This window comes from Pleurodeles waltl, chromosome 12 (genome assembly GCF_031143425.1).
Source record: "Pleurodeles waltl isolate 20211129_DDA chromosome 12, aPleWal1.hap1.20221129, whole genome shotgun sequence".
NCBI classification, from domain to species: Eukaryota; Metazoa; Chordata; class Amphibia; order Caudata; family Salamandridae; genus Pleurodeles; species Pleurodeles waltl.
The window spans coordinates 185,097,466-185,112,057 of NC_090451.1; the positions used below are offsets into that span (position 1 = coordinate 185,097,466).

Genomic DNA, 14,592 nt, shown 5'->3' on the forward strand with positions numbered 1-14,592 from the left:
GTTCATGTATATTTCACCATCTTCCTGGATTCAGACGCTAATGCCCTAGCTTCTATAACCCATTGGAAATGAGGAGTACATTATCATTGAGAAGAGTTAGGCTGCATAAAAAACTAAGAGAACCAGACCTTTTTATATATGTAAAGCACTGCACCTTTAGGAATTCAGTGAAGGGAGATCAAAATGCTCCAGTTTCTAGAGGAAACTCTAAATTCTGTAAGGATAGTGTTGTGGAGGAAATTCAGCTGGTGGATTTGGCTGGCTATTTAGAAATCGGTGTTTTTTCAGCTCCCGCCTAAACCCTGGATGATGCAGTTTGCCCACTAATTAGCTTTAATTCTCTTTTTAACATTTGATGTGTTTGAAGATTTGGGTTATTCCAAAATGACACAATCAAAAATAAGGATCAAGGAGAAACTACTGGGCAATTGATTTTGATGAGATTAAACTCCTGGTGCCCAACCTCAGCAGAGTAACTCAGACATTCCTCACTAACTGTAATAAATACTTAAAGCTGACTTCAAGTAGAAGTGTTCATTGATGGATTGGGGTAGTAAATTCAAACTGATATAAGACAGGGACTGGGTAAAATCACAGTACAAATTCAAGACAGAGAGAGATGGTGAGCTGGGTGGATACCCCAGGTAAGGTAAAGTTCTATGCAATAGATCTCAGTAGAAATCATTCACTTGGTGGCTTTCCTGAATATCTGGAATTGGTAAATCCAACAGGACCTGTGTTGGATACTCTTAAATTATAGAGCTAATCACAGCAAAGCGCAAAATGGGATGGCTAGGTGGACCTGGTCTGTGATCTGCCTGTGAAAAATTCAGTGGTTAAGATGAATTCAAGAATTCTATAGCTTTTGCTGTTCTCAGTGAATACACTGACACGAGTATGCATGTACATGGAACCCACTGCTGGCTGTGCCGTAGGATGTCAAGATGCTCCACGCCAACAGTGTGTAAGAAGGCTGAAATGCACCAAAGGCCACGTACTGATTAGTGGAAACTTGGCCTAGCAGATTGGGCTGGGCTTCACCTTTCAGAAAGGGCCACGATTGATTTGCATGTAGCTTGTTCCTGTCTGTGATTAAACACAGTAATGGCACAGGATGCACACAGATTGATTATCAAAGTTAAGATTGTTATGATTAACTGAGCACTTCATGCATCACTTTTTTCTTTTCTCGGCCACGGCTACCTTTGATAGATGTTCCTCTGGGTACCGAAATCTTTGACAATTAAACTGTTATAAGCACAGACTGATTCTTCTCTGAAGCATGGGATATAATTTCCTTTGAGTAAATTACACATTAAAGGGGATAACATTTCCTATAGAGAAGCTGAACCATAATGAAAAGGGTAAGGGCAGACTGCCAGCTTTCCATCAATAAGAACAATGGAGTCTCAGAGGCTGGAATAATGAACGAGAAACCAATATATGAAAAGTATATGGTGAAGAATGTAATTCCTGTGCATTTTTAAGCGATATTGTTTACTCTTGCAATAACCAGCTTACCTGTCACCTTGGAAACCATGAAGGAATTGGAAGCTTTGTATTTGCTGAAAAAAGACAAGGATTAAAATCAAATTAAGAACTTTTAAAACTAGTGATATTATGGTGGACTGTCTTTACCACAAATACAGGGTGCTTTTCTTCAAAGCACATTAGATACTTGAAGTATAATTTATTGACAACATGTTCAAAGAACCACAGGCAAATTCTTACTATCGGATACAGCTTCACAAAATGTACTTATTAGTTTGAAAGTTGTATTGACAAAAACAAAGCATATGTGTGGAAAAATGCTCCCTAATCATTACATCAGAAAAAAATAGACGAATAGAGTTATAGACTTTCACCAACAGTTTTTATAGATGTTTCAATTTTTCCAGAATTTACATAAATCTGCAGGATTATGATACAAAAATCCTGTACCTGCAGATTATCTGACTGAGAATGCATAGATTTGGAGAGAAGAGAATACAAAACAAATGCCCATTTTCCACTGATTTTTTCGATATGGAAAATATGGGCCTGATTTAGAGTTTGGTAGCCGGGTATTCAGTCACAAATGTGACAGATCACATGGGGGGTCATTACGACCCTGGCGGCTGGCGGTATGTTAGCGGTAACACCAATTATGACCGTGGCAGAGTTGCCACGGCCATACCGCCGGCCCCTCCATTTTCCAGCCAGGATTCCGCCTGGCGGTCATAATCCCCAGGGCAGCGGTGCAAGTACCGCTGCCCTGGGGATTATGAGTGCCCGACCGCCAGCCTGTCCATGGCAGTACACACCGCCATTGAAAGGCCGGCGGTAAGGGGACTTGAGGTGCCCCTGGGGGCCCCTGCACTGCCCATGCACTTGGCATGGGCAGTGCAGGGGCCCCCAGGCATAGGCCCGTCGCGCATTTCACTGCCCGAATATCGGGCAGTAAAATGCATGACAGCACCCGCTGCACATCAGCATTGCCGCCGGCTCTATTATGAGCCGGCTGCAATGTTGATGTGACATTTCAGCTGGGCCACTGGCCCAGCGGAAATGTCATAATAGGGAGACAGAAATACCGCTGGCAATGGCGGTATTCTGTCTCCCGCGGCCTTGGCAGTCTTTTGAAAAGACCGCCGAGGTCGTAATGACCCCCTAGGTCTGCCAAATTCTTGGCCACCTGCCTCATTAAGACGAAGGCAGACTGTAAGGTTTCCATCGACAGAGCCCTTTCTGGCTCAGTCAACGTAAAGTTTCCTCCGACATCCTGATAGACTATGGGCCGTTGGCGGAAGCGCATTACACCACCTGCCATACCTAAGATGGAAAGTGTAGTGTAATGACTCAGCCTGGGAAAAAAATTACCCAAGAGCAATCGGAATAATTTCACATTGCTCTTTTGATAGGAATTTTAAAAAAATACACAATTACACCTGTTTGCATAGTTATGAGCAATTTAGCACACAAATCCTACAGGAGCAGCACAGGAACAATGAATTTAGCGAGTGCGAGCAGATGCTGCTGTTTATGTTCTGTTTATTTTAGTGCTTTTTCTTACAGCAAAATGCATTCTCTGGCTCATTTTGGAAGCAATTATGTTTTTTGTGCTAAGAAAACAGCACTAAATGATGGTTTGCACTCCTCGGGTAATTCTGTATAATCTTGTGTAATTTGGCTGCATTTACGCTACAGCAAATTACTTGAGTTAAATCCACTACAAGTAAAGATCTGGTGGTGAGAGAGGGAAAAAACAGTAAAGACTCACAGCATTGGGGTGTCATTCGTTTTTTTTCTCTTTTGTTTTTTTTAAAAACCAGACTTCTAAATGCTCCTTTTTGAGGGCTATTTTCCATGAGAACTTTGACAGTCATTTTGGCACTTCCCATCCTCGGCAAACACCAACAAGTCTAAGAGAAGGTTCTGATGCAAAACTTTAAGGTTCCCACCAACAGTAAATGATACACATGCACTCAAAGTATAGAAGTACCTTAGAGATTCTATGCCATTTCGCGTGGACTTGACGAAGAACGGTAGCCTTCCCTTCCTGGTAATGTCCACTAGGCCGCCATTGTTGTCAATGATGCCGTAGTGGATAGCAGCACGGCACAAACTTGAGGTCTACAAAGAATACAGACTGTCACTAATGTACATGATGCATGGTTACATATCCTGTCACTAATGCACATGATGCATGGTTACACATCCTGTCACTAATGTACATGGTGCGTGGTTACGCATATTGTCAATAATCTACATGGTTCATGGTTACACATCCTGTCACTGATCTACATGATGCGTGGTTTCGCATCCTGTCACTAATCTACATGCATGGTTACACATCCTGTCATGGTGCATGGTTACGCATCCTGTCACTATTCTACATGATGCGTGATTATGCATTCTGTCATTACGCATCCTGTCACTAATCTACATGCACGGTTACACATCCTGTCATGGTGCATGGTTACACATCCTGTCACTAATCTACATGATGCGTGGTTACGCATCCTGTCATTACGCATCCTGTCACTAATCTACATGCGTAGTTACACATCCTGTCACTAATATGCATGATGCATGGTTACGCATCCTGTCACTAATCTACATGCGTAGTTACACATCCTGTCACTAATATATATGATGCATGGTTACATATCCTGTCACTAATATACATGATGCGTGGTTACACATCCTGTCACTAATGTACATGATGCGTGGTTACACATCCTGTCACTAATCTACATGATGCGTGGTTACACATCCTGCTTCTCAGCTGCCTCCAGCAAAATGAAGTCTGGTCCTGAAAGTAGCTGCAATGTTCAGTGAGTTGTTGAACAGAAACACCCCCATAACGGAATATTTCAAATTGAAAACTAAACTGTTGATAAACTGTAAAACAAAACCACTTGAGTCAAAGACCGGACAATTCGGCCGCGAGGGCCAAAGACCAGACAATGGTAACGAGATGCACTGTGATGTAGGGGTTGAAAGCATCTGCCTGGCAACACCAGCAACTGTCCCTTAAATATTTCATGAAAGCGAGGGCTATCTTTCCTTTTCATGTTCCTTCGTGCTTCGTTTTTCTAAGTGATTGCTGCTGAGTACTCTGTGCAGGAAAGCAAACATCTTTTTGCTCCTATAAGCATATTTCAACCAGCAGCATGGCTTTGAAGTAACCTACACTATGTTTCCTTTCCATAGTATACATTCCTAATTGATTCAGCATTTCTGTGGCTAAATGATGCTCGCGTCAGAGGGAGTATGGTAGCTCCCTAGTAATATTTTAATGCAAACATTATTGGCGCCGAGTGATTGGACTTCTGGTGAGAGGTTTTAGCGTTTCTCACTGAAAACGGTGAAAAACGAGCACAAATCTGTTTGGAGTCGTTCTACACTTGTTATTAATTTATGTGGAAACTGTACTGCCCAGATAATAGTTGATGTCAAACCCAAGGGCAAAACCAGAAAAAGAAGATTTGGTGCCCGACTCAGGAATGGGTCGCAAAAAACACTTGAAAAACCATTTATGTTCATTTTCAGCCCTGTGCCGACCTCTAAATGAGAATGAAAGAGTGGGAGGACGCTCTAGCCAGGAGGATGGCCATCTATTAGAAGAGATAAAGCACCCCCTACATTCTGTAAAAATAATATTGCGGGTGGCATTGGCGTGACATGACCGTATACACTCAGAACGTTCTTCTCTGGGATGAGAAAGCTCTAGGGTGAGTCGCAGCAACCTAATGTTTACAGTTTATCCCTAAATACTATTAGATGGGTTTTCAATCAAGATTCGTACAGCCGACATTCTAAGTAGTACTGGCGCAGGATTGACTGTTTTCTGTAAGCGCCAAGAAGCTATTCTGCACAAGCTGCTCTACAAGTAGTAAATAACATACCAGACAGCATAACTTCGAGTACTTACAGACTCATAAAAGAGAGTGCCGAAGATTTTGGCCTTTTTGTTCATGCAACCAGCAGGACACTGGTACCTGGAAATTAAATGAAAATTCAATATTGTTATGGAATATCTTCACAGCATTGATCTGTAATTCGTGCTGAGACACAGTTTGGACTGACTTCCTGTGCTCACCTTGGACAATCAGACAGACTGGAAGAGAGGTAGGAAAGCAGGCAGAAAAAAGGATGGATAGATGGTTGGAAAAATACAGGCATATATTCAAACAGACTGGTGGACTACCAGATAGACATGGAGACAGTCACAGAGACAGAAAATAGTCCATGCATGGGAGCCAAAGACAGGAGTGGGGCAGCCATCCAAGATTTTGGTGTCGTACAGAACTGGACATCTGTTTTCCATCCTCATCTGGAGCCTCTGTAATAGAATCTGAAACATCTGGCATGTGTTGTTTGTTCCAGATTAGGATGCGGTGTCTGCACTTCCCTCGGTGCAGGAGAACCCCTGTGTAGAGGGGAGTTCTTCATGGGCCCTCCCTACCACTCTCACTGGTAAAGTCTTTGAGAGTCAGGCAGCAGTCCAGCCTCATTCACAGAGGAGTCTAAGGTAATTAGTCACGGGAATGTTTATATGAACATCACCATGGACACAGACGGTCAAGCACAACACAGCAAGACATCATCATGGACACAGGCAGTCAACACAACACCCCAAGGCACAATCATGGACACAGGCAGTCAACAACACCACAAGACACCATCATGGGCATAGACAGTCATCACAGCTTCACTCTGCGATGTGTACACTACAAGGAACCATAATAGATACAAATGGTCAACACAAAATTCTTTTATAGTATGTGCACTGAGAGGCGCTATTATGGACACTGTCAGTCAACATAACACCGTTCTCCTGTTTGTGCACCAGGAGGCAACATCAATGGACACCGACGGTCAACTCAATACTGCCCAGTGGTATGTGCACCATAATGGACGCAGAAGATTACCACAATACCTCTCTGAGGTGTATGTGCACAATAATTTGCCGTCACAGGAAAAGCATGCTTCCTGGCTTGAAGCTTAAGACAGCTGTTCCAGAATGGGTATCGAATGAAGGGTGCCTCTGTCACCAGTCCATTATGTACTCCATGCCAGCACAAGGGATGTGCTGGCACTACAGAATTTAGTGTTGTTTTGACAGTCTTGCATTCCAACAAGCATGTCTTGCACCTTGACCTCAAAAGATAATCGCTATATTTACAATGTCCATTGAGTTTAATGGGTTCATCCCGGCTTCTGGTTGATGTATCATGCCATCATTATTCTACCAAAAGCACCTGGCTTGGCACATCCAATTTTGTAACTAAGGAACCAGGTTTAGGGGTATCCTGGGCATTCACTTGTTGCAATCGGGAATGTTGACATATGACAATGTTTCCCAGGTCAAGTCTAAGGCTCACAGGTATGAACATTTGGAATTTCGATTTCCTAATTGCGATTCCATGCGAATCGCAATTAGGAAGTCGCAGTTCCAAATGTACAAAAATCCATTAACTCTCTTTCGTGAATCTCAGTGGGTTGCAAATAGACCTACCTCCTTTTTATTGAGGTAGGTCACAAATTGCAAAAATCAAAGGGACGGTGGCCTGCTGGTGTGAGCAGACCACCATGTCTGTGGTTGCTTTTAAATGCTGGTATCTGTAGTGCCCCCCACCCTCGGTTCATATCCGGATTTATGGGTACCACTAATCCCAGAAATAGACAGAACTAGTTGCAGTACTTACTTTCTTGAGGAAGGACTCCTCGGCTGTCCAAAAAATCTTTAGGAAAAACATTAAAACTCAAATGCTATTTTGGTATGTTAATGTGCCTACTAGAGAGAATATTTTGTTGGCTCAAAGGTTTGAATCCTTTCACAGGGCTGACTCAGTATTTCATCCTTCAGTGCAGGCCCGGTTCTAGGATTCAGGATCTAGGAAGGCCATAAAGAAGCATGGGTGGGCCAGGAAGATGAATTCGGTTACCTAGCATTTTTAAAGGTGTTTTCATTTGCTCGCTGTGGACATGCGGGGTACTGGGATGATGAACATACTGTACTGGTTTTGCCAACTAGTTTTATTCTGTATTTCTGGGGCTTCGTACCTATGTGATCTTCTGCACTCTTCGCCTCACACTTCATGCTTTCTAGCCCACCTCATCTTCTGATTCCTCCCATCACTTCCTCTTCACCTCACCCTCCTCTTTCCCTGCTCACCCTTTCTCCGCACCTCATCCTCCTTTCTCCTTGCCAGGCCCTTTCTGCCTGCCTTACCCTCCCTCCTCACTCTCCACCTCACCCTTCTTTTTCCATCTCACCTTCCACTTTCACTTCACCTCTCCATCCTCTTACTGTGCATCATCCTCCTCTTTCTCCACTTCACCATTCTCTCTAGCTTACCTTTCTTGCTTCGCCTCCCCTCCTCCCAATCTCTGCCCCATCCTCCTGTCTTTCCAACCCACCATTTCCCTCTCTTCCTCAATATCCTCTGTCTGACTCACACACCTCTCTGTCCCCCAACTCCTACCCAACCTTCTTACTTTGCTTCACCTTTTCATCTCTCCACCTCACAGTCCCCTCCCTCCACTTCACTGTCTTCTGTCAGCATCACCTTCACTGTTGCTGCATATGGGGCAAAAATTGGAAGGAAGGGAGCTTGATCTGCTACTGTACAAGTGTGAGTACTTGTGTTGGTGAGCAGGTGCGGATTCAGACCTCACACTCTCATTTCCCTGGATGTGTTTTTCACTGGTAGCTCTCAACATTTGAACAGGTGCAGCAGCGAGGCCTGTATTATAGCAGTCATTCTCATGAGTATGCACAAGATTTACAAAGGTCTGGGCGCCCTATGCGTTTCAAAGAGATAGTAAGGAGAAGTGCGACTTTTAAAGTTGTGGATAGTGGCTACTGCTACACATTTACTCCAAAAAAGTGTGATAACAATTGGAAGACCAGACAAATTCAGCAACCTAAGGAGAAACAACCATACATCAAATGTGTGCCTGTTTCTACCCTTAGCTACCCACTGAGTAGAGCTTCTGAGGTTGAGGACTGGACTTCTTATTGAGTGGCTATTTTCGCAAAGAATATTTAGTTGTCAGTTTCTACGCGGAATGTCTATTAAGAGGAACTAGGAGGAAATGACAGCCAATGTGATTAACCTCAAATCTCACCTGTTTCTCCTAAATTGTGACCTGCAAGTTGCTGCCTCTTTCATTTTATCGTCTTCTTCCCCACTAGCCTCTTCGAGTCTCACTACCCTCTCTTTCTTTCTCCACCACTCTCCCTCGTGTTCCTTTTGTTCTATCAATCTCCTCCACTCTCTTCATCCTCCTTCTATGGTCCCTCCTCCAGCCATGTCCAGAACTGCTAGTTACTCAACAGCTAATAACATTTAGAGACCTAAGTGAGGTATGCACTCTACCTTTCAAAGTGCCCCAAAACATCAATATCTTGTGAAGCACAAATAACTGTGTTTATCGAGTTCAGGGACACCTGACAGCTCAGATTTATTTTATTGTTGACTGGATAAAAAAGTTATTTACAATGCTTACTTTCCCACTTTTTAGGTCGGAAATAAAAATAAAAGACTGCGTAGCAAGATTTAAACTTGTGAAGACATAGACTGTAGGAACATCTCATTAACAAGTGCATTAGCCCACTAAATTATCTTATGTGTTTAGGACCTGTTACAGTAGTGCTATGATCCCTCTCTAGCCACTGATCTAGCCACAAGAGAATGTTTTGGGAGTGAATAAGTGCACAGTCACTGGGCCCCCAAAATGTATTATCTGTTTCTTAAGTTTCTTTTAATAATATTAGCAGACCTGGGATATTGGGAGTAGGCTGACAACAGCATCACATGTTTCCAGTCCTTCCACAAGAGAGGCACCACTTCTGTTCAAGTCTTTTCACAACAGGATAATCAAAACGTGTGACATTGGTGGCTTTTTTTTTTTTTTTTAAATACGCCGAAGATTAAGCATGGTGTAAGTATCCCAGGGCATTAGTTCTATTCATGAAAGCTGAACAATTAAACTGAGAAAGTAAGGCTATATGCTCCCCAGGTGACTCATTGAGTAACAACAATTAAGATGGTCTTCTAATTGTAATAGGCCTTGTGTTGGCCATGGGGCTGCCTTGGGAGGGCCTGGCCCACATGGCCCAACCTCTAGAACCAGGCCTGCTTCAGTGATAAATAATATGAATAATTTTCAATTAGATAACAATAATGCCAGCTTCTACCGACCTTTGGGGCTTTGGCGGTATACTGCTTTAAGTAAGGCTATTTTTATTATTATTTAAAATCATTATCACTTATTATTTTGGCAAGAAAAATGGCCTTCAAGTGAAATGCTGCCTATAACCCAGAGCCGGTTTGTTTCACAACTAATCAGTACTTTCAGCTCTCCTCATCGAGCACCCAGAGATAAACTTTAATAACAAATACAGATTAGTCTCGCCAAGAAGTCTGCAGTCCCGGAAGAGCGCTCCCTCTCAGAAGCCATTAATGTTGTTTTTAGGAGGAGTGCCTCTTCAATCACAACTCCGCATTAAATGGCCCCAGACTTTGGAGCTGCCATGTTTCTTTTTCTTGGAGGTCACACTTTTTTTTTCATTCCTAGAAGGAAGTTGTCCCGGCCCCTCAATAACTTGTAACTGGCCTGGGTCAGTGCTTAATTCGTAAATTAAGAAAATAAATATATTAATTAATCAATGAATTATTGCATGTCCCCAAAATTGTTTTTTTTCACAGAAGGCTACAAGAGAAGAGAGTGTGGACCAGGACCCCAGGGCAACAGGCCTCACCCTTGGTTTTAATAATCTGCACCAAGCACCACTCCGGCTTGAGCCCATGTCCACCTCGGATAAGCTGCTCACCCGCAGCCTCAACAATCAGTCTGGCTGGGTGTGCATACGGGCAGTGCTTTAATCTGAGCAAGCCCTTCATGATTTTTTCGATTGCGGTTTTGGAAATAGAAGGGCTGCCACTACACCGAATGAGTAAGTGTAATGACTGTTCTTCTGTTTCCATGGACCTCATGGATATAAAGGAGCAGACTGCACCACGCTGCTGCAGGTGGCAAAGAGTCCTTGTCCCTTCAAATAAAGATTGGTGGTGCCCACCAGCAAAAATTTAAAACTGGCCTAAATATTAGACCAGACACTTGGATATCAACTCCCAAACATCTTGTGGACGCTGGCAGATTCCCTAACCTTATTATTGTGGGCAACGTGGCAAAAGCACTGAGTAACAACGTGCAAATAAACTAAGGTCCCCATTTGGTACAGTCAGTGATGGTACAGTTGACTCGTGTCCAAACATCTGGTGTTTCCCCCAGTCGCAATCCCACCCACAAGCACTTGCTGGATGTTGGGCATATCTGTGATGTGACAGTTCAAGCATAAAATACAGATGGAAGTCAGCACCCCCCAACCTATTTTACTTGGCTCATCTTAGACAGGACCATGTTGCTGCTGCACTCTCTCATTCGGAGCTGTCCGCAGACAGTACCAAAACTGCATACAAGAGTCTTATCTTGGATAAGAATATGAAACTTCTATATTCATGTATTTGGTCTGTCCCCATTTTACACCCTAACTTCTTAGGAGATGCAAATGCAGCTACATCAAAACACCTGGAGCTAATACATCTAACTAACCTCTGCAACATGGTTGATGTTTGACCTAACAATGATAGGGTGAGAACATCCTCTTTTGCGTCGGTGACACCAAACTCTTTGTTTTGGCTGATGCTTGATGTCATACTGTCATGGTTTAACTCAAACATCTGGATGCTACTGCTCCCACCCCCCAGCAACCCCAAGAGATTCATATTGTATGAAACTAAACATAATGACGTGACGGCATTCAAGCTTCAAGTGGTGTCCTCCTTTGGTATCCCTAACTCCGCCACCTTGGTATATGCGGGACAAAATGTCCTGTTGGCATTCAAGCAGGCAGCGCAGTCTCGAGTCGGTATCCTAAACCATCCACTTGGCTGCAGAACGTTAGAGATAAATCCCCTGAACATGGTATGTCATGACTGCATATAAAACACACCCCATGGAGATACCCCCCTCACACGGGGAAAGAATGTGTATGTTTTCATCGGCTAGGGGTGCTTGTCAACAGCAGCACATGGATGGTCTTAGGGTTGGGCGAAAATTCTTCCGTGTAGTTTATTGGAAGAGCTCTATTGGAGAGGAAAGGATATAAAGAAAATGAAGACACATGAAGGGCTCAGCGGGTTATCACTGTTGTGTCTCATTCCTACCAGAGCAGGAGTAATGAGCCAGCCTACTGTGCAAGCATTTAAATCATTAATAATATGACATGTTAATGCAATTCAGAAATGCAGCCAACCACAGTGAGGTAAGACGGAACATTCCACCTTGTCTGAGCCGTCACTCAGCCTGTGGGAGGCGCAGACACAGGCATGCACTGGGCTACCGTGGGTTTGGGAAAGCTCCCAGCAGGTCGGCATCTCACAGGCTGACATGTGACTAACTTTACCCCAGGACAGGAAATCTCACTTTTTTTTTTTAATCAGCCAGGATGATACGAACATCAGCCTTTGCAGGTTCCTTTTGTACGAGGACCAATGCTTCTTAATGCTAAATAGAAGTGATGCCAGAGGATCCTGCTGTCTCAATGAGCACCAAACTGTCAAGTTATTAAATAATGCTTAATACGGGGCTCAGCCTGTTTCTGGGCGCTCCCTGGGTCGGCAGGAAAGGGATCCACGGTATGGTGAGATAAAGGGCACATTCAATGAGCTTCACTCCAGTTTGCACGTTCAGGTTTCTGAAAGGGGGTCAAACTGTGCATTGACGGAGTCATGTGCCATCAGAGCATGCACGATTTGTGGTGTGTGGGAGCCGTCCTGTGTCATGACATCCCAAAACCCCAAGTGACATCATGAAGCAAAGCAACATTCTAGGAAGCCTATTGGTGGTGATTGTTATGGATGCAGTGGTGGGCGAAGAAACACCGGATGACCCCTTCAAGGTCATGATCAGGTATATCCTAATCTCTTAAGGATATGCATCACTGATTCAGAAAGCAATGCACATAGACAAGACTCAGCCTTCCCATGTGCCTTGAGAAGGACACAAATGTTAATGCACTCCAAAAGCGAAGGTGTGCATTACTTAGCATCTACTCGTTTATTGGGAAAGAACTTAAGTAATGTAACATTATACTAAGTAGAAAGGTGGGTCTTTAAAATCGTGTATTCTGTGGTACACTTTCGCTGTCGGAGTGGGAGGAGGAAGGCTAGGGCTATTTGTAAAGCATGCTCCTGCACTTTTCCACCCCCCCATGTCACACAGGTTGATAAATCCTAGGCAAGTTCTTGTATGGATTATGCATCAGGCTAAATATCACTTAACGTGCCGCCTGTGTCCCCAAAACACCTCCCATTTGTGACTAGTGGACCAAAGTGCTGTGAAACCATGGTGCAAATCGTCCAGTGGAACATTGCTCATTAGCTGTCTTGTGATCTTGAAGTTGCAGAGCCTACACTAATTTGCATGTCTGGTGCTGGTCTATAATGGCACAGGCAAGTTATAAAACAATGTAGTAGAATGCAGCCCAGAATAATTACCAGGGGGCTGAAATAAATTCAAGCATTCCACCCATCACTTTTCTGTCTAGATTTACAAACAGAGCACGGGAAGCCTAGCCCAAAACGTTGTACCCAGGATCAATCAATTTGCCTGAGTGTGGAAGTCATGTCACATCCTTCCAAAGTTGACAACTTAATATATATATCACTTTTCCTCAGCAACAAAATCCTTACTTGGAAGCATTAAAGAATGAATTTCTGTACATCCACTGTGGGTACTAAAATTATTAAAAAAAACATTCCTATTTATAAAAGTAGCAGCCCAGGGACACAAAGGATATTGTAGAATAAACGAATTGACAGAGTTTGTGCTTCGAGAAAAACCTTAAAGATGTGCACATTTGTAGCGCCTCAGAGAGGGCGTAAAATTCAACATTTTACCCTCGGGCCCTCATGTAAATAGGTCCCAAGGACGAACCAATGACAGATCTGTGGGTCTACAAGCTCTGATGCACTTCATGCGCTGAGTGAAGGATCTCCTTGTAATAAGGTGTTTTCACCAACATCTATGCAGCAAATTTGTTTGATTAACGGCTCTGTATTGCTGATCTCTACATCACCATATTCTCTATCTGAATTGAGATACATTTTAAGTCTTCAAATGCCAACTTTTAGACATGAAGAAATTATCTTTGTTTTCGTACTTTGTAGTTTTCCTCTATTATTCCATCTGTTGTCCCTACTAGATAGTGCGGCTTCAGCATATTAATCTTAATACCTGATATACAGAAAGAAAGGACTTTTCATTGTTTCTTCAGTCCTTTGCACTTTTTCACTATAGCATACATTCCAACCTCTGGGAGGCCTTTTCATAGCAGCCTTATACTTTAGGTTGTATAGTCTGAAGTTACATTAATTTTTCTTCTTATTGCTTCTTTTCATTTGTAATGAAGTTTACATTAGGGAATACCAATAGAAGGCATACTACAGTTGTTTGCAAGACACATCCTAAATGGCATTTACACCTACCACTCACTGTACATTTACGAGTACTCAGCCGCTAAAGAGCAAATTGGGTTTTCTTCAGTTTCTGTTCACAGTATGGTGAATTTTGATTTTAGTATGAACAAACATCACAATAAAGGATGCATCAAAAGATGTATCAAATTGATAGTTGGTTTTTAACAAAACAATAGAGTCAGTTGTTTTCAGCAAGTATGGCTGAGTTGAACTTTGAACGTAGAATCAAATTAAAGATCTCTGCCACTTTTCTTATTATTGTGTGCCTGGTTGTAGAGGTAAACCTTGGGTTTGTGCCTTTTAGTCTTTCCTTCTTTGCTATTAACTTATTACCTCATAGCATACTTACAGCCTGATTTGTATCTTGGCAAGTGGAGGTAAGCCCATCATGGAGACGGAGTAAGTTACTCAGTTGCATTGACTGAGTACCCACCCGCCAAATTTAGAAATGACCGCTAAGCAGGTTGTCATTTTTGAAGCATCAGCAGGAATCAACGTCACAGAAGTTCCTGTCAATGCTTTTTTAAGTTTAACCACACCTCCGTCAACATGACAG

The 14,592-nt window shown here is 43.0% G+C and overlaps 1 protein-coding gene across 1 annotated transcript in view; it reads right to left on the minus strand.

The window, feature by feature from the left end:
- Positions 1-14,592, minus strand: part of CRISPLD2 (cysteine rich secretory protein LCCL domain containing 2) — a 139,488-nt gene that overhangs the window by 53,065 nt on the left and 71,831 nt on the right. Inside the window, exons 9-11 of the mRNA XM_069217670.1 lie at positions 5,417-5,483; positions 3,482-3,612; positions 1,522-1,565 (exon numbers count right to left, since the gene is read on the minus strand). Of these exons, the coding sequence (XP_069073771.1) occupies positions 1,522-1,565; positions 3,482-3,612; positions 5,417-5,483 (242 nt within the window). The remainder of the gene's footprint in view (positions 1-1,521; positions 1,566-3,481; positions 3,613-5,416; positions 5,484-14,592) is intronic.